This window comes from Dermacentor andersoni, chromosome 3 (assembly GCF_023375885.2).
Source record: "Dermacentor andersoni chromosome 3, qqDerAnde1_hic_scaffold, whole genome shotgun sequence".
Lineage (NCBI taxonomy): Eukaryota > Metazoa > Arthropoda > Arachnida > Ixodida > Ixodidae > Dermacentor > Dermacentor andersoni.
Window position 1 is genome coordinate 45,100,680 of NC_092816.1, and position 27,131 is coordinate 45,127,810.

The following is a 27,131-nucleotide window of genomic DNA, read 5'->3' on the forward strand; positions in this document are numbered from 1 at the left end:
TGCTAAACGGGAAAACAGAGCGCACTCGTATTAAAAAAAATGGCGACAGACTAAAATCGTCTTTTTTGAAGACGCACATTAAAATAAAAAGAAAGCCTTCTAGAAAGTGATTGCTTTAGTTGTATTATAAATAAAAAAACAATCTTAATCTATGTTTACTCAAGAAAACAAAAATATTTTATTATAAGAGTGTTGCAAGTCAATGCCTGCCAACACGAATGCCTAGCCAATCCAGAACACGATGGTGGCGTGCGACGAGGCGGCATTTGAGCTTGCTAGAGTAGAATACCAGCGCGTTCTGTTCCGACAATTTTGTTAAAAGCTGTTCAACAGCTAAAATGAAGTTGAAAATACTACCCCTAAAATAATACCCCTGTCAAGCGGGCAAGTTAATGAGAACACACATAGAGCTGCGCTCAAATTTCGCATCAGGGAGCATCGTAATCGTCAGTGATATATTTTTGCTTCATTGCGTAATCCCGCAGAGAAGCCGTTGACTAGTGAGAAGAGATAAGGACCGGGATTCTAACGATGGCCAGCCCCGGTGAATATATATGTACTCTCTAGTGGTAACAGTGGCTAACCGGACGGAGTGGCTGTACCCACAAGCTAATTCATCCCACCACGGGTACGATCGCCGGTGTGGAAGCCGACTGCCATTCTCTTCTCCCACTGCCTTCCCCGCAACCGCCACAAAAGGCGGCGGGCGGGAGAAGAAGAGGGCTGTCCTTCCCGAGCGCTCCAGCTCAGTATGCACCTAAATTGCCGCATATATTTAGGTATACATATAAGCTACCCTTACTACGTTCGGTTTGCCGATGACATTGTTCTATTCAGCAACAGTGCAGACGAGTTACAACAAATGATTGAGGACCTTAACAAAGAGAGTGTGAAAGTGGAGTTGAAGATTGATATGCAGAAGACAAAGATTAGCCGGGCATGACAACAAGAGTTCAGGATCGCCAGTCAGCCTCTAGAGGCTGTGAAGGAGTACGTTTACCTAGGTCAACTAATCACAGGGAACCCTGATCACGAGAAGGAAATTCATAGAAGAATAAAAATGGGTTGGATCGCATGCGGCAGACATAGTCAGCTCCTGACTGGAAGCTTACCATTATCATTGAAAAGGAAGGTGTAAAATCAGTGCATTTTACCGGTGCTGACCAATGGGGCAGAGACTTGGAGATCCACAAAGAAGCTTGAGACCAAGTTAAGGACCGCTCAAAGAGCGATGGAACGAAAAATGCTAGGCATAACCTTAAGAGACAGAAAGAGAGCGGTTTCGATCAGAAAGCAAACGGGTATAGCCGATATTCTAATGGACATAAAGAGAAAAAAATGGAGCTGGGCAGGTCATGTAATGCACAAGTTTGATAACCGTTGGACCATTAGGGTTACAGAATGGGTACCAAGAGAAGGGAAACGCAGTCGAGGACGGCAGAAGACTAGGTGGAGCGACGCAATTAGGAAATTCGCGGGTGCTAGTTGGAATCGGTTGGCGCAGGACACGGGTAATTGGGGATCGCAGGGAGAGGCCTTCGTCTTGCAGTGGACATAAGATAGGCTGCTGCTGCTGCCGCTGCTGCTGATAATGATGATGACTATAATGACATGCGGTATATGCGGGTTATATTGTCACATCATCGTATCACTGAAGTTGCTCATACCTTGTCTTACATTATCGACAAAGGGAAAACACGGGGAAGGCGAGAGATGGGAATTTCAAGACGATGAGCAAAACGAGAATAAGCCAGAGCCAGCGTCTCAACAAGTAGAAGTCCTCGAAAAAGACAAGTTTGCTTGTCGAATCGCTGGCTCCGGCTTTCACTTGGTTCTCGTTTTGCCAATTTTTGACAAAGTTATTCCTCGGAATCTTGAGAATGACAGCCCACAAACAAATGTCATGAAACAAGACAGCGAAAGCGCGTACCTTTTATGTTAAATCTTCTCAGACTGAAATACTACAAGTGCGAAACGATAACAAAAACCTGGAAATTATGTAATTTTCTTGGCGCGGCCGTGCACTGCCTCCGAGATCAGCGCACTCAAAAGGCCGTGCTTGTACCAGAAAGCTCGCCTTCGTGCATAGCGTTCGCCACCAGCGTATCCCGGTAAACATTACGGTTACCTAAGCTGCAGTTGTCGGGAAGCGTGAGAAGCTGTCAGGGATCTTCGAATGCTATCGCGTTCCACTCTTAAAGGCGAAGCTGAAGCGTCCTCCATCTTTCTTTCTTAATCTATCGGCTCGTGCAGAAGCGTCTGCAGTGCAGATTACTCAAGACGGGTCTCACTTGAGCTTCTGTGGATGATTACCCCGCAACTGTGCCAGGCTGAATATTGCTGGTTTGAAATCATTGTCATCATCTTTTATTTATCATATTTCCTTGTCACAGGCAAAGATGTTGCTAGTGCATTTGGATCCTTAGCCATTAGCTAGTCGGGATCCGTGATGTAAATACACTTTTATATGTGCAACGGCATGCGTGGCATAGTAAAAGATAGTATGGGAAAATGTGTTGAATTTATTCAAAGCAAACAAAAGCTAACATGCGTACAGAATATAAAATTACATCAGGATATATCTGCAGATAAACAGGCATTGCGGATAGAACATGTCTAGCACACAGAAACGTAGTTAGGGTACGACGTCTGTTTATGTAGATGGATGGATGGATGGAGTAACTTTATTGAAAGGTCCTGCGAGCTACGGGGCGCAAGGTCCCATAGAGCGGGCTACTCCCACGTTGGGACCGGGAGTTGTAACTCCCTGGACGCATCGTGGGCTCGCTGGACAGCCCAGAGCTGCTCCGCCAGGTCCGTGTTGCGTAATGCGTCTTGTAGCCCGGCGGAGTCTTGAGGACTACATGAACAGACATTTAGCATTTGAAGTGATAACACCGAGCGCCCTGTAAAGCGTGATATACTTGTGTGTAGAAACCATCCGATTCTACATAAGACTCGTGAAAACATACAGCGACGTTCCAGTAAGTTTCCACCGGTTCCGAATGTGTCCAGCAGTGTCCAACGGTGTTCAGCAGTCCGAGCGGATATCTTTCCAGTACGCAGTCTGATGAACAGGACGGTTCTTGACCCGCATATATTAGCTATTCCTTACTATTTCTTACTATTTTCCGCATTTACTGGCTTGCTGTTTCCCGAATTCAAAGATATGCACGTCACTCATAGAAGACGTCAGGAGCCGTGCTCATTATACCGTCACTTTTGGGGATGTCACTCTACGTTGGCGGCCTATGCCAGCAAAAGTGCACGTGACGCAAAAGCTGTAGCACAGAGTTATCTGACGTCAGAAATAATTTCCACGTCGCGTAGAGAGCAGAGAACGAGCGCGTTCACACACTATTCCTGGCATTCCCGTCGCTTCAGCGAGGCGTCGCGCAGAACATTACGTCATGCAATAATGACACCATACTCCCGAAAATGCTTTATCCAGAATGCGACACCCGCCTTGATTCTGTCACACCTCGAGAACTATCTCGAGCCAGCCGCATAACGGTCGATCTGGCTGAGAAAATGGTTCCAGTTTCGCTTGCACACGAATATTCTCACGGTGTTAGCTGTCATTATCATTGTGTTCTTCAAGCAGTCCAGACGGAAATTTGCGTTCGGTATGCGGCGAGTTTAATGAAAGCGTTGTTTGGAGCATTGCTGGCGCGTGTGGCTCCAGCTGGCGGGAACTCCCTCACTCAAGCCACACGCCTCCTCTGTGTGCTTTTCATCGTCGCAGCGCCCAAATGCTGCGGCAAGGGCGTCAAGCCTCACCCGGAGTGCTGCCAGGTGAATGTGGACCACAAGGATGAGTTCTACCCGATGGGCCACTGCATGGACATGGTCCGTTCGAGCTCATACAACGCGAGCCGCACTGCCTGCCCCAGGAACAGTCCAGGTGTGTCCGGCGCCCGCCCATTTCTTCTCACTATATGCGCGCACAATATAATAGTTATGAAGTCGGAACACCGAATTTATTTTACAAGTGCAGTCCCCATGTCAGACACGCACCCTCGACTTCGCGACTCCCCTTTTCCCTTCCCCCAGTGTAGGGTAGCCAACTAGGCTACGTTCTGGTTAAGCTCTCTGCCTTTCATCTCTCTCTCTCTCTCTCTCTCTCTCGACTTCGCGTGTGCATATGCGCGCGCGCCAGAGAAGGCTACCTTCAGTGACCGTGACGAGAAAAGAGCGTCAAATAGCAAAATTTTCTGAACAAGCAGGTATTTGTATGGTATAATAAAAAAGAAAGAAGGGATAAAGCTTGCAATATGTTAATGTTGTCCTTGACAAAGCAAGTGGTACAACGGCAACGCATCAGGAAGGCGTGGTAATCGCGATCAGGGCTAACATGGTGCGCAAACTACTTGAATATTATGTATGCTTGTTGTGTATCGCCTCTGGCAGAGGCTACAGCTGTTACATGACGGCAGGCGAGAAAGACACGTTCCAGGTCTTGTTCCTCTCACGCAAGCGTTGAACACCGAGACTCCCATAAATTCGTGACTTGCGGATAGCGAACGAATTCAGTTACCGCTATAGTATGTATTTAGCCACGGGTTCACATAATAATGAGCGGACTGTGTTCTAATTAGAGTTGCATGCACTGGTAATCAAGGAGCCATATACAATGAAGGCTTTGCCGATTGTGTTTCTCAGGCTGCGACTACAAGACCTCACAAAAACACGTGCAAAGGATTGAAAAAAAATTTCTTTTTAGCCCGATTCAAATGCTGCATTGGTTGTTACTCTTATGGGAAAAGAAACGCGCAGCGGCCACTCTTGAAACACGTATGTCCGCTCGACCTCTTGCGTACTACATATACTTCGAAGTATGCATCACAGATGCAGTTTATCAGCCTTTCCCCTATTACTAGATTAGTGAAACCGTATATTTGCTTCCAAGCGGATTGATCACAGTTCTTGCCATCGTGACTCAGATAAAAAAAGAGAACAATAACTAGATCGGTTCATGATGAAGAAATTTCTTGCCATGCAGGGGATTATAGGGAGCAGATAAACGAGGTGACGTCATTCATCGACGCCAGCGTCGTTTACGGCAGCAGTGAGGAGGAGGCCAAGAAGCTTCGCAGCGACGATGGAAAGGGAGGTAGGTGTCACACAGTGTCACTTAAAGCACCTGGTTGGCTTTGAAGCGTCGAACATAACGAACAAAGTATTGTTCCCAATTCGATTTCGTTATATCGGGGTCCGGCATTGTACTAAATCTTGATATAACGTAATTATAACACTATCGTTGTTGTCATTTTCTCATTTTTTCTTTCTCCTCTTTTTCAGCCAAGATGAAAGTGGACAAATCTAGCTTGTACATTCCCAAAGGCCTGCTGCCACGTAAGAGCGACGGGGAGTGCTTCAGCTACATGCCTGGATGCGATAAGCAGTGTTTTATGGCCGGTGAGCTGATCCTTTCGTGATCGACTATGTAGTAGCTTCTTACAGCGATTTTACTCACTGCACACGGTTAAACACCCTGCATAATTGAACTAATAAAGTTAAGAGGCCGACATTAAAAAAAAAAATAACACGTCCGATTGCGTCGTGCTGCACTGAGGACTACGTAAACCAATGAAAGGAGCTAGTGGGTGCACGTTCGCGATTACGTTGTGCTAAGTCTTACATCGGAGAAAGAAAAAGAAAACGGAAGAAAGGAACAAGGATGCGGACGAACGAATAGCAATATGCACTTCGTCCATCCGCACCCTTGTTCCTTTCTTCGTTATTTTTTTTTTGCCAGTGTAAAAACTCAGCGCAACGTAATCATAAAAGAGGACTACGTGTCTCAGATATTGTGCTGAATTGCTATCTGCATTGCCATTCTCGAACACGTTCTTAGTTCGCAAAAGGAAGCACGTTTGTGCGTGGAAATTTCTCGCAGTTGTTCCTGCTTGCACAGACACATCTACATCTTTTCCTTCAGCATACACTTCTCTCCTCTCCCTGTCCTCCGCTATCCCTTTCCCCCAGGGGCAACAGCAGTCCAGAGACTTAACACATTGGACACACCTTTAGGCTTTCTTTTATTAAAAAGTCCCGCTATGAAGTGCTGAAATAAATTTGAATTCTGGTTTTCTTTTTTTACGTGCCAAAACCACTTTCTGATTGTGAGGCACGCCGTAGTGGAGGACTCCGGAGATTTCGACCACCTGGGGTTCTTTAACGTGCACCTAAATCAAAGTTAACGGGGGTTTTCGCATTTCGCCCCCATCGAAATGCGGCCGCCGTGGCCGGGATTCGATCTCGCGATCTCGTGCTCAGCAGCCCAACACCATTGCACTGAGCAACCACGGCGGGTCGCGGCGGGTGCTGTCAAGTGCTGCCTGCTTACTTGAGTTGAAACCAGTGCGACCCTGGAAGAGGGGCTCCACCCACCATAACCGCACAACCTCTACTACAATAAACGTTTACTCTCTCTCTTGCTTACTTGTTACATCGTCGAATGAATGTATAAGGACTGCTAGCTTGTTGCGGCGCTCGTTATGTCGTCGTATTTGCTTTGCGCGCCGTGTGTCTGTGTGTGTGTGTGTGTGTGTGTGTACACACACACACACACACACACACACCTGTACCACCTGTACCACCTGTACCACCTGTACCACCTGTACTAAGTGAATGTACCACCTGCGGAAAGCAGGTGGTACATTCACTTAGCGCCCTGGAACACCCGTGTCAGGCTTTCCGTTCCACAGTGTCCCGCCGTGCGCGCACGGTGGGCCAGCGACGTGCGTGTACCGCGTGATGACGTGCGTGGTGTGGCGTGTGCGCAGGGGACCAGCGTGCGTCGCTGACGCCCGTGATTGCTTCGCTGCAGACGCTGCTGGTGCGCGAGCACAACCACATCGCCGACGAGCTCAAGAAGAAGGGCTGGCCCGACGAGAAGGTCTACAATGTGGCCAGGAAGATGGTCGGCGCCTGCCTGCAGGTGGGTCCCGACGCGTGCTTTCGTCGTGCACGAGTTCGCGGCCCGATCGCGAGGATGATGTGTACCTTGCGTTGCCGTCTTACGTCTGTATATAGTTATAGCGTTCCGACTTATTCGACGCGCTGCAAGTGAATCGGCGAAAAACGCACGCACAGAGATCTTTATTCGTTAAGAGGAATTGCCGCGTAAACTAAGCCTCGAGCTTCGAGAAAAAAATAAGGCAAATCATATGACACATTACGTTATCTCCTATCATAAGAAGCCAACAAACACTGACACCGAGGACAACATTGGGGAAATTACTTGTGTTTAATAAATTAAATAAAGAAACGATAAATGGATGAAAATGAAAGTGGATGGAAAAACTCTTGCCGCAGGTGGGGAACGATCCCACGTCTTCGCATTACGCGTGCGTTGCTCTACCAATTGAGCTACCGCGGCGCCGTTCTCCCATCCACTTTCTTGGGCATTTATGTTGTACTAGTAGAACTAGCCCTGGGAGTGTTAGCCAGCGCCACCACTCACAAACCATGGCGGCGGATGCGGATGTGGTTTACTGACCAGTTATCCTAAAATAGGAGAAGTCGTGAGGGCATCGATAAACGCCGACAAGGCAACAGCTTGGAGCGAACCCCATGTATAAAAGAAGAAGAGGAATGGATGGAAACAACTTTATTTTGAATCCGGCCAATTTGACGACCCGGGCTCAGGTCTCCCATGAGAGGACTTCGAGGCCTTGCCTCGTCGCCGTCTCTCGGGCTTGCTGGACAGCCCACTCTTGTGTCTTGAGGAAGGAGCTGCGCAGAGCGGCGGCCCACTTCGACGCAAGAGTCTCCGGAGCTACTGCCATTGTAGCAGATGTAACCCGACACTCCCACAACATGTGTGACAGCGTCGCTCTATTTTCCTGACATAATTTGCAAAGAGCAGTCGGGTATTGCGCGGGGAAAAACGTCTTTTTTGAGGAGCGCAGTAAGAGGACGTGCAATGTCAGCGAAATTACTGATGAAACGGCGGATATAAGAGCCCAATCCGATGAAGCTTCGTACTTCTTTAGCCGAACACGGAAAATTCTTCACGGAGCGAACTTTTTCAGGATCGGGCTGGAACCCGGCTGCCGCGTTGACGAGATGGCCCAGCACTGTTATTGCACGGCGTCCGAAGCGGCATTTTGAGGCGTTGAGCTGGATGTCGGCATTGCGGAACACCTCGAGAATCGCGGAGAGGTGCTGAAGATGGCTGTCAAATGTTGTCGAAGAAACGATGGCATCATCAAGGTAGCACAAGCAGGTTGACCATTTCAGGCCATGAAGTAGCGAATCCCCCATGCGCTCGAATGTGGCCGGCGCATTGCAAAGACTTAAAAGCATGACTTTATATTGGTAGATGCCATCTGGGGTTACGAATGCGCTTCTTTCGCGGTTCAATAGGTCAACAGCACGGAGTAAGACATATAGGAGGTGAAACTAGTCACAATTGTTGCATGCGCCGACGCTACCGTATACAGTGGCGGCACCATGCGGCGCGTCGTAGAAGCCGCAGCGGAAAAAAAAAAAAAAAAAGCAGCGCCCGGCAGGCGGCTCGGCGGCTCCGGCAGCTCCGGCCACTCCGTGGTAGAAGTCAGGCGCGCGCGGCCGAACGGGAGCAACACGCTCAACCGGTTGCCCTGGCAACCGAAACGGCGGTAATTTCTTCCCATGCCGCCAGGTGCCGCCAGCATGAAAACATATCCGCGGGCTTGTGACCTTTACTGGTCGCCGCAAACAGCGGAGTTTCCACTCCTAAATATTTCTTGCTCCGTGGTCAACAGCAATGTGCCAATAACGTGAGCGAAGGTCAATAAACCAGAAATATTGGGAGTGTTGCGGTCTCCAGGGTAGAGCACCCCACCGCTGCCGACCAGTTATTGCGATGCCTGTTTCTCGCAGCTCGACCGGCGTTACTTTTGGGTAACGTGGCGTTTTCGGCGGGCTGCAGGCGTCCGGTAGACCATGGCGACCAGGCAAGGATGAGACGATTTCTAGTGCGAAACTTGCACGGTTTATTCAATGGTTGGTGAAATATGAGAAGAAGAGAATGACGTGAAAAAGCACATTGCGGGGCCCTTTAAATAGGCCCACTAAAATCGTAGGCGGGATCTTGCTCACGTCAACGTCACGTGACAGGCTGGTTTTGAATGGGAGGCGGATCCCTTCTCCCCGGGACGCTGGTATGGGCCTGCCTCCGCAGGTGGCAACCAGCAGGTCGGGGATCGTAGGCGCTTATCTTTTCTTCTAGGCGACGTTGGTTTGTGGTGTTTTTCCTTATAGTTGAACAGTTCGTGGAAAGGGTTCTTCTAAAGTCGCACACACACAAAGGGGCCTGTAAGCACTGCGGGGCGCCAGCCAGACCGGCAACCCCTCGAGACAACCTTAGCAAATCAGGAATCCATCCTTCGTTTCGCTTAGGCATGCACACACACGAAGGGGCCTGTGAACACGGCGGTGCGTCCGCCAGACCGGCATCCACTCGAGACAACCACAGCAAATTAGGAATCCGTCCTCCGTTCAGGTTGATTAAGGGTCCTTCGAGCATCATTTTTGCCCGAGGTGGTAGATGCCAACCGTAACAGGGGCCGTGAAGACAGTCGAGTGTGTCGTCTATACGGGGCAAATGATAAACGTCTTTCTTCGTTGTCTTGTTGAAGTGTCGATAATCAACACAAAAGCGCCAGGTGTTGTCCTTCTTGACCAGCACTACAGGAGCGGCCCATGGACAAGAGGACCGTTCGATGATGTCCTTGGCCAGCATTTTGTCGACCTCGTTTCGGATTATGGCGTGTTCCGCAGTGAAAACGCGATAAGGGCGCCAGTGAACCGGTTTAACATCGACAGTGTGTATGATGTGCTGAACCACTGATGTTTGACCTAAAGGTCGATTCTCGAGACCAAAGATATCAGCATACAACAGCAAGACCCAACGAAGACTGTCTGCTTGCGTAAGTGGGAATATTCAGATGTCATTTTTACGAAATGGCTCACGATGGCTGTGAGAGAGCCGGAAACACTACGAGGGCCGTCGACGGCTAACACAGAAATACCGCATTCCTGCAACGGCGATACGGTGGCAAGCGCGATACCGGCAGGTAGCACATGGGCAGAAAATCCAAAATTCAAAAAAGGCAAGCAGGTTTTGTGTTCGCGTACGGTGACCACAGTCTGCGGAAGGACGACAGAGTGCGTGAGGACCACGTCGAGAATCGGGTAGACAACGTATTCACCATGGCACACAGGAGGAGAGGGACGTAATGTGACGTATACGTAGCGACTTGCGGTGGCAGATGAAGGAACTCTACAGAACATAAGTGGCTGGGAGTGTCGGATATTACGTGTGCGTCAAAAGGTAGTTTCAGCTGAAGCACACCTGAGGAGCAGTCGAATAGGGTAGAGTGCGTCGAGAGAAAGTCTAGGCCGAGGGTCACGTCGTGCAGACACTGCGCAAGCACGGCAAACAAAAGAGTGATCTGATGGCCAGCAATGCACACTCGGACAGTGCACATTCCAAGAACAGCAGGCGTGCTGCCATCAGCAACCTTTACTGTGTTCTGAACAGCAGGCGTAATAAGTTTGCGGTGCTGGCTACGGAGAGCAGCGCTCTTTATTGAAATCTGCGCTCCTGTGTCTACGAGCGCCGTAAGGGTAACGTGGTTTATACTTAAATGCCCACAAGGTTTAGGCGCGTAGGTACAGTCAACAGAGGATTTTTATGCCGGGTCACTGATGCAGCATCACCTCCTGGAGCTGCACGACTTAGTTTTCTGGAGCGTAGGTGCCGGACCGTGCACGGGACGAGGACCGGCGTGGTCGTGGCCATAGAGATTGACGGCCTCGTGGGGACGGTGAGCGGCTAAACCTGGAGCGCGGAACGGCGGCATCGGAAGCATCTGGGTCAGAGCGAGGGGAAGAACGCCGAATTTTGCCTCCAGGACGACGCCAAGATCCAGTGGTCCAGTTTGAAGGCGATGGCCAGCTACTACGCCAGTGACGGGCAATGTGTCCGACAGGCGAGCACTTGAAACATATGGGTCGGTCGTCTGCTGTTCTCCAGTCATCCGGGTTTCTGTAGCGCGAAGAGTAGACCTAGTTTTGGGTGGCATTTGCAAGAGTACGTTCAGGTGCACGGATGGAACATACGGCGGATGATAAACCCAGGTTGGCGAACTTCTGGCTGACGCTTGCTTGTATGAGCGACACGGTAGACAGGTTGGCTGACTGAACGTCTGGAGGGACGGCCGTAGGAGCTATTGCTTCGAGTTCGCGGCGGACAATGCGAGTTACATCTTCCGACGGTGTAGACTGCGCAGGCATCGCTTGGTCCTCGCATGATGATGTGGCAGCGGTGTTAGCTAGCCGAAGGAAGTGGCGAATGATGCTACGGCTCTTCGCTCGTTCAAAACGTTGACATTCCTTAACTATGGCGTCGACCGTCGTGCAGTCTTTGAATACAAGCAGATTAAATGCGTCGTCGGCTATTCCTTTCAATATGTGCGAAATCTTCTCAGCTTCGATGATTTTTGTTTACGTCCTGTATGTACAATTCAGTGGTCGTCTGGACGCGGGATCCCAGCTCCTCTTTGGCGGCCTGATGACGTCCAAATGGTCTGCCGAACAACTCACGCAGCTTCGCATTGCAAGTGTCCCAACTTGTAAGATCTTCTTCATGGGTCTGGTACCACACGCGTTCCGTTCCTTTGAGGTAGAAAATCACGTTAGCAAACATCAGCATGGGGTGCCGCCTGTTGTGGTCGCTGACGCGCTCGTACGTGTCGATCCACTCTTCGACGCCCAAGCCATCCGTGCCAGAAAAGGTTCACGGTTCTCGTGGTTGTGACAGAACCACAGGAGCCGGTGGCTGCTGCGCCTTCGTCACTTCGCTGGTCATCGCGGAGCAACCAAGACGCCGACCGCTTCGAAGTTCCGTGCTTGGTTGACGGAGCCGGCACACTGTCAGGTTTAGCCCGCACCGCCACCAAAAAAGACGTTACGGGGATAAAGTATATTTACAAATTATTAGTATATACAAGGTTACCACAGCCACGAGCAGCGGCGACTGATGCAAGGCTTTCGCGCGTGCTTCTGGCCACTTCGTCGCCGTCGTCTTCGTCCGACCGACAAAGCCCGTTCACTGTCTCGTGGCAATATATCCGGGGCTATAAAGGTGAGTTTAGCTAGTGTGTCGACTGAAAAAAAGAAAGAGCTATTATTGCTTGAAGCGGGTTGGCTTCGTGCTTTTGAGCAGCTCCTCACGATCAGTCAAGAAAAAAGCGGAGAATGGAATAATATTTAATAAAGTTAAAGCCACCAAGCTCAGGAAGGTGCCAGTACGCAGTTGAACATGGCAAATGCGCCATAAACATAAGAACAAACATATAAGCCGCAGCAGTCTCCCCCTTGGGTTGTTCCGCTGCTTGCTCATAACCGTCATCGGCCACTGTGCTATCGTTGCGCCGTCCGTCATGTCACGCGAGTGTTCATTGAATAAACTTGAAACCGCTCAATGGCGCATGCTCGTAGTCATATCGCCACGCAGAGATGTCGGCGATTCCCACATGCTCCATTACTTCGACTGCCTTCATGAACTCATGTGCCCTCATCTTTCCTTTGATTATCAGTGTTTTATCCGGCAACGACGGCAGCATATGTTGCCAATATTTCCTAGTTCATTAAAAATCAATCAATCAATCAAATCAGTATGAGCGAGCGAATGTTCATGCAGTCATGAAATGAATTGTTGGCGTGACCACTTGACGTATATGACTTCATTAGTTGTACGCCTTGCATTTTTCTTCTATCGTCATCGTCACCTATCATACTCCTCTGTCTTTCCCTCTCCCTCTTTCCTCATCGCATGTAACTGGCTAGAGGAATGCACCTCAGGCCGACCTCTCTGCATTTCATATCATTAAAATTTTTTTCTCTCTTTCTCTTCCTAGTGAAAGCATTTGAGTGAGTAGTAGTGGGAACCAAGTTATGAGATTATTGCAACGGAAGTGAGATAGATTGAGGCTATCTCGACTTCGTACAGTACAGGGCTAACCCACACGCGGAGTGGGGAATAAGAGGGGTGGGGGGGAGGGGGCGAAAGAGAGAAGAGGCTGTGGTTCAACCAGATCGCAAGCAAAGTCTGTTGCCTTCAGGAACGTCAGAAGCATCCGTGTAGCCTTTTGGGCTGCGGGGTGGTGGCCAGGCTGCCCCAGGAACTTGGCATCGGCAAAAGGTAGCTTGCACAGCCTGCTGAAAGCTCACCGTGAAATATGTCGTTGTTCGCCACCGCGGGAACAGTAGCAGAGGAGGTGATTGATAGTATGCGCATGATGTAGGGTGATCCATTTCAGTATGATAGTGTAGTGTATGAGTGTAGTGTATGATAGTGTAGTGTAGTGTTTCAGTATGATAGTGTATGACGTGTAGTGCCGCGCCAGATCGGTAGAAATGTGGCGGTCACTGCTATCGTAACGACGGATCGAGAGTGTGCGTGTAAGCGACGATTGTAGTTCTGCTGAGTATTCGAATGATCCGACGCGATGCTACACGCAATATGGCGAGTCTCTCCTGCAGCGTCTACTTTAGACGTTACGAGGAGTGCAGGCGCTTCGGAGCGTTCAGGCCGTGCACCGGCGACATGGTTACCGTCGCCGCGGGGATCACGTCACAGGGCTAAAAATATGCATTGTCAAAGGGCTTCTGAGGTGTCATCTGAGTGTCACAGCGGAGCTTAATGTGCCGGTCGTTTGAGAAAGGCTCGAGCTGAGCCGGTAAGAAGCCTCCACACTATGGCTCTTGCGTACATCACAATGCACGCCTCCTCGAAGACGTGTGTGCTTGTGTGCGCTTGTGTTATCACTGGCCCCATATTCCGTGGCCCTAGCTCACCTCGGTACGCCGTAACTACTAACGAGAGGAATTAACACGGTTATCCAGTTAGGGGGAAAAATGAGACAAGCACATATTGGGAAGCGGTTGTAAGCGAATTTTCTTTGACGCGTTTACAAAAATGTAGGGGTGTGCGAATAACAAAACTTTAGAATACGAATACTTAGCTTCGAATATCGAACGGAATGATCTAATAACAATATTGTACATGCACTTATTAGCATGTTTGTTTACTTTAGCAAGTTGTAACGTCGCAGTTGCACTGTCAAGGGTGAAAAAAAAAAAAAGGCTAGGAAGCCGTCAAGTGAAATATTGTTCACGTCAACTTGGAAACCTGAGTAACTCGCACTTTCTACGCTTTATAGCTGGCCTGTGCCTTATTGTAGAACATAAAGGGCGCATAAATTCAGAGATATTCAGAGCCAGCCATCATTCATCACATTTGATGTCAAGCAATTAGAACAGTCGCGTTGCAAAAGTAACAAAGTAACAAAATTAGCAAGGCAAAAGCTGTCTTCATACCCAACCGAAACAAAGTGGCGCTCTACTGTTTGCTATGACCATTGCTTAGAAATGAAAACTGCGATAACATTGTCTTTTCTTTTTACTATGTTTTATGGCGCATTCGAGTGCAAGACATCTGCAGCACAGCTCGTGTAGTAAACCCCCTTCCTGTTGTTTTCCTTCAGCGTGAAACACCCGACCGACTCACTGTTGTCGAGGTACTGCATTTTAAATTTGCAAGGATATAACGCAACCACCAATATAATGTGATGCATACAACATTATATTAGAGGAAGAATGGAAAAAGGGCTAGCTTCGATTGCGATTAAAAAAACCATTTTCACTACGAGTCCAAGTAAACATGCGTATTGCATCCGCACCCGTTTAGACCAACGCCTTTTAGCGTACCGCGATGCGCGCAGGCATCGTGGTAATTCCCGGTGCGCATCGCCTGTGAGATCTGTACGACTCCCCGGTTTCGCGTGGGCGCGCGTTGCGGCAGCCGGTGGGTCATTGCTCCGTCCTCAGATGTTGCAACAGGACGCGATACGCAGCACGGAGGTGCGTCATGGAGATGCGACGGACAGCTGGCGTATGATCGGGTGGACGGGCATGGCTGCTGAGGATTGGCCCATTGGACCTATACTCTCGGAAAGGGTATTCTTATTGCTGTTAGATTCTTTTTTTTTCTTGCGCAGTCACTCCCACGTCATTTCGTGGCGCTCTAAGCGCACCGTCGCTGTTCGCCAAACCCGTGCCCCTTGCTACTGAAAGGCTAGCTTTTTCGCATAGCTCATACGTTCAGTGGCTGAGCACCTTTTACAAGAGAGATTCCTCTAGCAGCGTCAAATCATTGCGAAATACAAAGCGGAATCAGACAGTTATTCATAGATTAGATAGTAACAAACGCTAAAAACCGTGTTCGCTCCTGTGCTGTCAGCAATGTATCCTATATTTTTTCCCGGATAGTCGCATCCAACTGAATATTCGAGAATTTTCCTAAATCGCAATTTTCTGTTATTCGCGCACCGGTATTCTGCGAGTGTCCACCCAGTAGACATGTCGATTTCATCAGCCGCTGAAGTGCTGATTGGCTGCTTGCGCCTGTCTGACGCGTATCCCATCCCAACCAATCAGAACTTCAGCAGCAGACAAACTGGACATGTCCACTAGGTGGACACTTACAGAACACCCCCTCCGCCGCTTCCCCCTAGGCAGCCAACTCCCCCAAGGTTGGGGGAAGAGGCAAAGAAAGCTTCGCTTTAAAAAAAAGAAAGCAAGCAAAGAAAGGAAGAAGAGAAGAAAAGCGAGGGGCGTGTCGCGTTGCCCCGCCCTCGAACTAACCGCAGATTTGCGCGCAGGTCATCACGTACAAGGAGTACCTGCCGCACATCCTCGGTCCCGGCATCATGGAGGACTACCGGCTGTCGATCCCGACGGCGCACTACTACTACAACGAGACGCTGAACCCGTCGCTGCTCAACTGCTACGCGACGGCCGCCAACCGGGTCTCGCACGCCGCGGTGGGCACCAAGTTCCACCGCGAGGGCCAGAAGTGCTTTCACACGTCGCGCGTCTCCTACGACCTGAACACGCTCGACGACTTCTGCAAGCCCAAGACGGACCCCGTGCGCTCGCTCATCATGGGCGCCGCCTACCACAACATGCAGCACCAGGACACCGTCTACAGCAAGGAGGTATACATGTATTTACTACGTCGTGTTGGCTGCGTGCCTGCTGCTCCAGAAAGGCTTCCGATGTTGCAACCGAGAGAGAGAGAGAGAGAGAAGAATGCCCTTTTAGGGGCTAATGTAATGTAACGCGCCTAATGGTTCTTTTGAGGAAAACACGAGCTGTGACGCTTGTGCGTTTGTCCACTTGGTAAGTTTGCGGACGCGGGGAGGGCAGTCGCAAAACGCAAACGTGCGTCGCCTAAGAATATTTTATTCGAGATTAAAGTACCGTTGCATTCGAGAGAGCCATGTTTCTTTCCTATGACACCCTAAAGGAGCAGACGTAAGGATATTACATTGGGCCTAATAGTACATTGTAGATTCTCAGGCACTGGCAGTGTTGACCGTTTCGGGCTGTCCGCACGGTCGATAAGGTGGGCGTATAGCGTCGGTCCAGTGAAGGCGACATCCAGGCGAATTTCTACTGCAGATGTATATGACTCGAGCAGTGGTCAGTTATAACTCCGCATTGCAACGTGTGCCATTAATAAAATAATGAAACGTTAGCAACGTGTTATTTAATTAGTAAATGAATAAGTGATTGCCACATATTCAGTTATACTTGAACTAGGAAAGAATAGCGCCAACTGACACAGTCACGAGCGGGAGACCGTCACAGGCCAAGCGTCAACTTCGTCTATCTTTATTCACTGAAAAAAAAAAACCAGCAAATATAAGGAAAATCAGACATGCGCACAAGAACCACAATGATTCATCTGCCAAACCGTTCAAGATATGACATTTCACATTTAAAGAGGGTCACAGAAGTATCACTAACACAGTTTTTAACAGTTTTATCACTAACACAGTGTCGGTATCTCGCTCGTGATTATCTTAGTTGGCGCTGTTCTCTCCTAGTTCAAGTATGCACCATCTAGCCCAAATGAATGTTGTTCTGAACTATTCAGTTATGTTCACCGGCGCTAGAAATTGCTTGACGAAGAAAATACATTGTCATCTCCACTGCACTTCAATAAAAAAAAGATCTGGGCTCTCCCAATTTGAAACCCGCTGTTATACGTAAATAATGCGACCGCACCCATGCTCTTGAACGTAAGCGCGGAAAGGACCGGCGAAATAGGACTGAGGGGGTACGAGGTCAGAGCTTCCGGTGCTGCCTCGCTATAACCACCCTACAAATGAGGACACTCCCGAAAGGCGCCGAAAGATTTGCCCGTTCTCATCGAGAGTACATACCAATTAACGCGCGAGCCGTGTGTGCTCCCCAATTTCGCAGATCACGAGGTACCTGTTCGCCAACCCGCCTAACCAGTTCGGCAAGGACCTCCTGTCGCTGGACGTGAACCGCGGCCGAGACCACGGGCTGCCTTCGTACTTGCACTACCGAGTGCTCTGCGGCCTGAAGCCCGTCTACTCCTTCGACGACTTCAAGAAGGAGAGCAAGTCCTACGACGCCGTGAACAGGCTCAAGGCCGTCTACGGGTACGCTCTCGTCAAGTGTGCCCGGCCGACCCGTTTGTCCAAGTGACGGCACATTAATCACATACATGTCCCATAGAGTTGTACAGGCATCCTCCATTATGTCTAGAGTTGAAGGTATACAACTGAGCTGCGTGATTCCTACATCGGCAGCTGCCGGTCGCAAGCATTACCTTCAGACCCTGATGCGCGAAAAAAAAAGTCAGGCAGAACACATTCCTGGTGTCTGTAAATGTGAGCGAAACTTCGTTATTTTCGGAGAACGGTGCGTTGAAACACAACACATATCAAGTACAATGTGCCGGTCTCTTTACTTACAGATTACTGACGTGTACTTGCTTTTCGTATCCTTGCATGGTTGCGCAGAATATCGGTCTGTGTACAGCAAAGTGAGACGCGTACTTAACGGCTTCCATGTTGACGATTCCTCTGGCAAACACGGGATCGATATGTCCGCCCAACCTCGATGTAGGTATCGCGTCGTTTAATACCGGCGAGCAGTTGCGAAAAGCAACTGATCTGGCTATGGCCGTGAAGACTCCGGGTTCACGATTTCAGCGAGTTTAGGTCGCTTGCTACAATGTGCATGCTTCATCAATCACCTGAGTGAACAAACATGTAGCGCACAACCTTTACTTATGGTGTAGTGTACTTTAGTCAAACACCACAGTCGACCGGGGCTGATTAGAATGAACGACAATCAAGGGTGCGACAAGGATGCAGAAGGTGTGGCCCGAATCATGGTCGTTGACAGCCTAAGGATTACACGCAAGCTCTAACCACGAAAAAGCTGTGCTCTTGCCATTTGCCTCGAGCCAAGCCATCTGGAGTCCTCACAGATTGGTGACTTTGCTGTTCTAATATTAATGCTGCGTTAATTAGAAAATGAAAGCTAATTGTTTGAAGCCGAAATAATAAGTGATATCAAGATCACCCATAAATTTGCCCTAGACATTCAAGTTTATTCCTGAAAGCAGTGACACAAAGAGAGATTTGTATGAACAAAAAAAAAAAAAGAAAGAAAGAAAGACGTGTGGTTTAACAACGCAATATCGCTTGACGTAAGGGAAATAAGCTAACATGATTGGTTATATATACACTCACCATTTTGTGAGTGAACCCCAGCTGGCTCGGCTCACTTTCAGAAGTGAAGGGCAAGTGCGTATAGTTATACAAATAGATCTTGTGGCACGATTTCCACGAGCTGCCGAAGCGAAGCGTTTTGACCTGCGCTTTAGAATCTGAAACAGACACCAAAGTGGGGGGAAGTATCGCTTAAAAAAAAAAAAAAGCTCACTGTCCTTCCACTCCGTGAAGAAGGAAGATCAGCGAAGCTGTTTGTGTGGGTTCCTTAATGGCGAACTGCACCTCTGCCGCGGGTCGGCCCGGCATTTGACTATCGTCGGGATCGGCCCCCATGTGGGAAGTGTTTAACGCCTGCTTGACTTCCACCGCTGGTCGGCTCGATATTGTACTAGCTTCGAGATTTTTTTCCACACGCGGATACGATAGTCGGGAAAGCAGCACTTAAAAGCTTGGCTGTGAAAATGCGCCTCAATTCCACCCTGTGAAAGTGGATGTATAGCGAAGCTGTTGTCGCCGTTAGACGACGTTACTGAAGCACCACCACTAAAAGCGACATACGTCCACATAATTGTAGGCCCTCCGCCAAGCGCAAGTGCTTCGCTGACTAAATGATTTTTTAAAAGTAAACTGCGTTAGAAAATGCGTAAAGTACGACTTACACGTAACCTGAAGACATGATAGCATCGTATTGTAATTTGAATATACGGGAATTCCTATAAACTCAAACACAGAAAGCCATTTTCCAGCTGCCGTGGTGTGGTACTGCTTTTTTGGGTGAGCACAGGCCGAAAAATCCTGACCCACTAGAGGCTAACAGCTTCGCTGCAGAACAATGGACGATACGAACTCTGCAAACAATGCTGACGACAGCGCAACAAAATATAGACGATGCAATATCGAGTAATCTACGAGTTATCTTTACTGAAATAATCATTTCGGCAATAGGTGCAGGCACGAAGCCTTGAGGCAGTTGCACGAGGAGTCGCAGTTCTTACCATTTCACCCTCATAGTGGTTCTGGCCGCAGGTCTGATATTTAAATTAGCACTTAGTCAATTGAGGTGAGCGAAGGAAACCATTTGCGGAAACTGAAATATTTTGCCAATAGTTTGAAGCTTTTATTCTAGTATTTCAATAACAAAACAGAGATGGTAAACAAAAGCTGTACAGCTCGAAATTGCAAGTTGCTGCGCTTTTGATGACTCAAGTTTCATACATATGTGTCAAAGCTACACCGACCCTGGCTACACTCTGCATTAAAGCTTTTGAGATTAAGGTTTCATAAGCACGTCAGTGGTGATGGAATGCAGCGCGCTGTGTGTCCATCGCAACAACGGTGCACCTAAGGACGTTCTTTTTCGTATTCAGGATGTCCACAGAAACGTGATTATCTGTGATGATCGAAAGACGTGAACGTCATAAAATAAAGGCAAGTGGCACCAAGCCATTTGATTACCTCGATATAGAGTGGCAGTAAACCTTGTTGGAAACGCATAGCAATGATGACAGAGCCCTTTAACGCAAAGCTTTTTAAGCAATAGCTTTAAAGGTCCCGCTGCGCAGAAAATCCGACGTTGACCGTGCGTTGACCGTGAGCGAAAATTTTCTACCAATCACAGAGTGGCGTACGCCGCTCCCTTCCTTGCAGCACCACCAGATGGCGCTCGCCTCCGCGCATGCGCGGCAGCGGCCGTGCGGGGGAAGAAAAAAAAGAACCAGAAAGCTCGCCTTCGTGCAAAGAGTTTGCCGCTAGCGTTTCCTGGAAAAAGTTAAGGTGGCATAAGCTGCAGTCGTAGGGAAGCGTGAGAAGCAGTCCGGAACCCTTGAATGCTATCGCGTTCTACTCTCAAAGGCGAAGCTTAAGCGTCTCCAAAGTGTTTTTTTCTGGACGCGGTCTGCAGAGGTGCAGAGGTGGAGATGGCTTTAGTAAGCAACCCAGGGGGAAAAGCGTTATTCTCTAGATGATCGTTATAGATTGTGTTCAAATCGAAGACCCATTGTTGGTTTCCTTTGAGAAACAGGGGCGTATCTCGAAGGCTATGTTTTTGCAGGCTTGATGAGCCGGACGTCATTTTTTTAAGCGAAGCTTTCTTTGCTACATTCCTGTAGTTTAATGTGGGTCGGTCAATATCAAAGCGTTGGGTTTCTCGTCTCAGTGGCTCAGTGGGGGGCCTCAGCGCTCATACTGCAGGGTGTCCCAAGTAATATGTGCCAAAAATTAAATGTACGCGAATGCCACTTAGCCGGGCAAAAACCAAAATAATGTTGTCTGCCGTCGCTTGGCGCAAGTCAGGTAACTTTTTATGTTTCTCTTAGATATATAATTTGGTAGTATTAATTAACTTCTCAACTATTATAACCAGAGCAACATTGTCAATCACAAAATTTTAGGCCATCATGAAAACTTCACGATCGATCTTTCTCTTGCTCATAGAAGCTTTCCTTGTTTTTTGGAGTCTGAAAGAAGCCCGTAAAAACACGCGAGAAGTGCCGTGCGACTAGTCGCGCGGCACGGTTTTTCGTCTTTTCGGACTTTGTTTAAGGCTTAGAAAAAAAACTTTTATCTAGATGGGACACCTTTTATATAGAATGATGGGTACAGATGAAAACAGGCTCGCGTTAAAAAAAAAAAAAAAACTGCCCGCTGATGCAGGGAATGCAGAAACCGCCGCAGATAATTCTCAGAATGAGCGAGTAGCTTTCTGAAAACGTCGAATTCGCATCTCGGTCCTATCGAGTATTCCCGTTCCTCTGCGGTCATGGCGTCCGCACGTTATTGACGAGCCTCGCATTGCTGTAAGAACGTTTCTTCCCATTCCTCCGGCGATTATAGAGGTCTACCGCGTTTACGTCGAGCGTCGCATCGGTTTTCGAAGTTCCTCTTGTGCCACAGTCATGGCAGCAGCACGCCGGGCGGCCGCTTCGTTGATCAACGAGGCCCACGTGACTCTGGCGTGACGACAGCGCCTCTCCGACCAATCAGCGAGGTTCCGAGAAACCGGCGCCTTTTGCTCTTCTCCAGTGGCCTACGTTTCGTCTGCTAGCTGCGTCTCCGTGGCGGCTTTATCCTCCTCGCCAAGGCGCTGCCCTCTCCTCGTTCTATGAGCGCAGAAATTTCGTGCCGCCGACCACAAACATGTGATTCAAAAAGCTTTAAGTAAAAGAAAGAGACAAAAAAGAAAGGACAGTTTCGCCCGAAGGCGAAGCATAGCGATGTTTCGCTTGGAGCTTGAGCTCCTCACACGACTTTCTAACCCTTGTTTCGAACCCACGGAGGAAAGAAACAGAATAGAAGAGGCCCTGACGTCACGGTGTAGTAGCCGGAAATGCAGCCATGTTAGTGTGCCATCTCCTGTTGCGCCTCGAATCAGCTCTTCGGAGCAGGAAGGCGCGAGCTTTGAACTTGCATTGCTACGAGCCGCCGGAACTGTGCGCTGCCGACTCGCGTTAGAACAAAGCGTGAGAAATTTCTGTGACAGTTTTAGAGAATCTCCTGTGCTTTTCCGTGGCACGTTGGAGAAGACGACGAAGACCCATGCCGTAATTACTTGAGAGTCCCTGTTGCTGGCTGACATTCACACCCATAGACCCTAAACTGAACTTTCAAGCTTACACACCGCGCTCCAAAGTCAGCTCGTCTCGCGAACAGAATCTGCTGCGAGAAAGATACGGGCCGAAAAACCTTATCTCACTTTTCAGAGGTCGAGAGTAGCAGCGAGAGCTTCAGGAGCGCGGTTGCGAAGGCAACGGTGACGTTTTGGGTACCAGTCCCAGTGCTCCTTCGCGAAAAATAGCACGCGACTTCCGCCACACTTTCTCCAACACGTCCGTGCTGGCCGGGGCACCTCCTACGCTTTCCTTTCTCCATGGATCTAACAGGCGATTAGGCGCAACGCCGCACGCGAGACCAATTCTTCTGCGCCGCAAGAACAACGTTGTGGCATGCAGAAACCAGGCACGTGGCACCAACGCCAGCGCGATGAGGAACGCCGGCGTTACCGGCGTCGCACGTCGACGGTGTACCAGACGAGACCGACGGAAAACCGTCGACCTTTGTCAACGCCCGGTTAGAGGATTCACCAGAAGCCTATTTTTATGCCCACTGCAGGACGGAGGCCTCTCCCAGCGATATCTAATTATCCGTGTCCGCTAGCCGATTCGAACTTGCGCCTGCAAATTTCCTCATTTCATCACCGCACCTAATTTTCTGCCGTCCTCGAATGCGCTTCCCTTCCCTTGGCGCCCATTACGTAGTTCTAATGATTCACCGGTTATCAGCCCTACGCACTACACGGCCTGCCGAGCTCCATTTTTTTCCCCTCCTAGTGTCAATCAGAATGTCGGCCATCCCCGTTTGCTCTCTGATCCACGCCGCTCTCTTCCTGTCTATTAACGTTACGCCTGACAAAAAAAAAAATATGTTAGTTAAAGGATTAGATAGATTTAGCTTGACGTTTAGTGTCCGTTCCACTATCACCAATCACGCATCACCGTGTGGTTTGCACGCAGCTCATCAGTAGGAGCGCTAACTTGTACGAGTACTCTAACTTGTCTGACGTAGTATACACCGAGCGGAGAGTGACACTACGCCCACTTGGATTCCTCGTTCTTGCAGCCAAACGCACTGCGCATCTCTGGAGACTTTCTGACCCTACTGGCACAGGTAACGCATGCGCCGTAGATGCCAAGACAGCACGACGGTGGCGGCGCTGACTCCTCGAGTGTCCCCATAATTTATATCGCTATAAAACATAGTTTTTCTTTTTGCTTCGGTGCGCGCAGCTCAAGCTCTCTGGACAGAAACGTGGACGCCCGGACCGTTAGGTTCTTATGGGCAACATCATGTACGGTTCACTAAGAATCGGCTTGGGTTGCGACCTGGAAGGCCTGGGACCTGGAAGGCCTGCGACCACAGTCCTTGTGTCTGCCCGCCAATGACAGCGAATGTTCGGTATACGTTTTTTTTTTTTTTGCACACCATTCAAAGCAAAACGGTACGAGTGATTATCACATATGCTGGTATAAGCCTTGGCTATGGAACGTACACGCGAAAACGACAAAACGTACGAGGAGGTAGGTCCTCATGCAGTTACGGTGAAGCTTCCCATCGAGTTCTACACTGATAATGCAACACTGTAGATGCGTCGATCTGAACCATGAACAAGGTCTTTCTTGGCAACGACAGGAACTATTTCGAGGACCTGGACTTGATTGCGGGCCTGGCGCTGGAGACGCCCGTACAAGGTTCCTTCTACGGGCCCACTACACTGTGCATCTTGGGCGAGCAGTACTACCGGCTTAAGTACACGGACCGTTTCTGGTTCGAGAACCTCTACCACCCGGGGGCCTTCAGCAAGGGTTCGTGCACATGGACTACACGGCTTTACTTGCATGTTTGCCACCGTAGGTGGTCGTAAGAGGCAACGAAAAATGACAAGCAGCTGGCAGGGTGATGTGGGTGCCAGGTGGACGTGTTGGCAGCACTTGCTGTAGTTGCTATACTAGATTTCACGTCTGAGATTGGTCGGCCTTAACATCCCAAAGCAGTACTATAAAGTTACGAGAAAGGCCGTAGCAAAGGGCTCCGGATCATTTTCGAATGACATGGGCGGTTTTGCAACGCTAACAAAATCGCATTTTCCAGCCATAAAAATGGGTCTTTTCCTTTCTTTTTTCGAACTTCTCGAACAGAACAAGTCCAGGACATCGCCAAGGTGACGCTTGCAACTCTCATCTGCCGCAATACGGACGTAGAGTACATACAGCCAAACGTCTTCAAGATGGCAGGGTCGGTACTATGCATGTTTAATAATTTTACAGTGTGCGCTGCTAGTTTGTGAGCGAGCGTACAAATCGCACTCGCCAAAGTATTTATTACCCGTTACGATGAGTGTTTTTTTACGCCATCTTTACCTTTACAGAGCAGGAAACTCAAAGGTCAGCTGCAAGTCCATCTTGGCAAAGACCGACTACGTCTACGATCTGTACAAGTAGCCGAAATAAACAAGCGAGAGAGACAACAAACTTTTTTTTTTCAGCACGTATAATTCTTAATCCTGCTCGTACTACAGAACTTCCTGGGATAAAATCTCATGGACACCAGGCTGGCCTCACTGGGGAGTGCTCAGTAAAATGAAAGTAAGGTTTTATTTTCAGTCGAAAAGAAATACGTGAATAGCAACCGCGTAGGCGGCAACGAACTAAAGAAAGTATTAAAAGAAAGCGATAGATAATTTATTTGAAAGGCAGGGAGGCTGGCTTCAGCTAGCATACTCTGGCCTGCTTCTCTGCTCAGAAAAAAAAAAGATTGACGACAAAGACGATTGATGAAAGGTGATGAGGACAGGAAGAAGAAATGCATATATATATATATATATATATATATATATATATATATATATATATATATATATATATATATATATATATATATATATATATATATAAGACATTGGTTTCCTTAAAGACTTGTTTCTGACGAGTGTTCTTGTCATCAAATTTCCTACGAGACACCATGACTCTCTACTACATAGCGCGGCTGTGCTTCTAATGCCTAAGCATTCTGTGAAATCTGTCCGCAGAAATCTGTCCATCCCCCCATCTGTCTGTGAAGCGTGACGAGATGCGTTCACCAGATATGCATGGGGTCGTATGGTGTGGTATATATGTGAGAATGCCTTGTGAATACGGGTGAATGTGAGAATTACGATTCTGATTATGTCTATATATGCATACATCATATAGGCATAAAATGGGTTTGTACGTAGGTTTGTGAGTGGTGGCGCTGGCTAACACCCCCAAGGTTACTTCTAGTAATAACACACAAACACCCAAGAAAGTGGATGGGGAAACCGCGCCGCGGTAGCTGAATTGGTTAGAATATCGCACGCGTAATTTGAAGACGTGAGATCGTTCCCCAGCTGCGGCAAGTTGTTTTCTAATCCACTTTCATTGCCGTTAATTTATCATTTCTTTATTTCAATAATTAAGTACAAGTAATTTCCCCTCCTGACCTACAGATCCCAAGCCGAACACTTTACCACTTCACCACGCGCGCACCCTTATATATAGCCTTCATTGATTACGAAAAAGCATTTGCTTCAGTCGAAACCTCAGCAGTCATGGAGGCACTACGGAATCAGGGTGTAGATGAGCCATATGTAAAGATACTGGAAGCTATCTATAGCGGTTCCACAGCCACCGTAATCCTCCACAAAGAAAGCAACAAAATCCCAATAAAGAAAGGCGTCAGACAGGGAGATACGATATCTCCAATGCTATTCACAGCGTGTTTACAGGAGGTATTCAGAGACCTGGAGTGGGAAGAATTGGGGATAAAAGTTGATGGAGAATACCTTAGCAACTTGCGATTCGCTGATGATATTGCCTTGCTTAGTAACTCAGGAGACCAATTGCAATGCATGCTCACTGACCTGGAGAGGCAAAGCAGAAGGGTGGGTCTGAAAATTAATCTACAGAAAACTAAAGTAATGTTTAACAGTCTCGGAAGAGAACAGCAGTTTACGATAGGTAGCGAGGCACTGGAAGTGGTAAGGGAATACATCTACTTAGGGCAGGTAGTGACCACGGATCCGGATCATGAGACTGAAATAACCAGAAGAATAAGAATGGGCTGGGGTGCGTTTGGCAGGCATTCTCAAATCATGAACAGCAGGTTGCCACTATAACTCAAGAGGAAAGTGTATAACAGCTGTGTCTTACCAGTACTCACCTACGGGGCAGAAACCTGGAGGCTTACGAAAAGGGTTCTGCTGAAATTGAGGACGACGCAACGAGCCATGGAAAGAAGAATGATAGGTGTAACGTTAAGGGATAAGAAAAGAGCAGATTGGGTGAGGGAACAAACGCGGGTAAATGACATCTTAGTTGAAATCAAGAAAAAGAAATGGGCATGGGCCGGACATGTAATGAGGAGGGAAGATAACCGATGGTCATTAAGGGTTACGGACTGGATTCCAAGGGAAGGAAAGCGTAGTAGGGGGCGGCAGAAAGTTAGGTGAGCGGATGACATTAAGACGTTTGCAGGGACAACATGGCCACAATTAGTACATGACCGGGGTAGTTGGAGAGGTGTGGGAGAGGCCTTTGCACTGCAGTGGGCGTAACTAGGCTGATGATGATGATGATGAGATTGTAAAAGAACATTGTGGGGTCTTAGGGTCTCACAGGAGTACCGACCACCGCGGGTTCGAGCTTAGCGAGCCACAGGGCCGCGTCAGCCGTCAGCCTCTAGCGCCGCTGCGCGCGAGCTCAGGCCACGAGGGGCTACCGAGCGACGCACGCAAGAACACAGTATTGCCCTAAATTGACGGAAACCGTTTATTGTCTCCAACGGCACCCAACACTGCACGAACGCCCAGTCCCGGGACGGCGGGGAACCAAAGGGGTCCCGCACCAAGGGCGAAAATACAGTTAGGGGCGCCTGTAGCACGTCGCTGCGAGAGCACAGGCTCAAGCTGGGACGCGCCGCTAGGAAAAGTCCCGGCGGCTATGC

At 48.8% G+C, this 27,131-nt stretch overlaps 1 protein-coding gene across 1 annotated transcript in view; it reads left to right on the top strand.

Annotated features, from left to right (window-relative positions):
* Positions 1 to 24,640, top strand: part of LOC126516436 (salivary peroxidase/catechol oxidase-like) — a 43,507-nt gene extending 18,867 nt beyond the window's left edge. Inside the window, exons 7-15 of the mRNA XM_050166560.3 lie at positions 3,746 to 3,904; positions 5,003 to 5,113; positions 5,302 to 5,418; positions 6,789 to 6,943; positions 15,720 to 16,055; positions 17,329 to 17,534; positions 23,802 to 23,974; positions 24,308 to 24,404; positions 24,538 to 24,640. Coding sequence (XP_050022517.1) covers positions 3,746 to 3,904; positions 5,003 to 5,113; positions 5,302 to 5,418; positions 6,789 to 6,943; positions 15,720 to 16,055; positions 17,329 to 17,534; positions 23,802 to 23,974; positions 24,308 to 24,404; positions 24,538 to 24,610 — 1,427 coding nt within the window. The 3' untranslated portion in view covers positions 24,611 to 24,640. The remainder of the gene's footprint in view (positions 1 to 3,745; positions 3,905 to 5,002; positions 5,114 to 5,301; positions 5,419 to 6,788; positions 6,944 to 15,719; positions 16,056 to 17,328; positions 17,535 to 23,801; positions 23,975 to 24,307; positions 24,405 to 24,537) is intronic.
* The last annotated feature ends 2,491 nt before the right edge of the window (positions 24,641 to 27,131 follow it).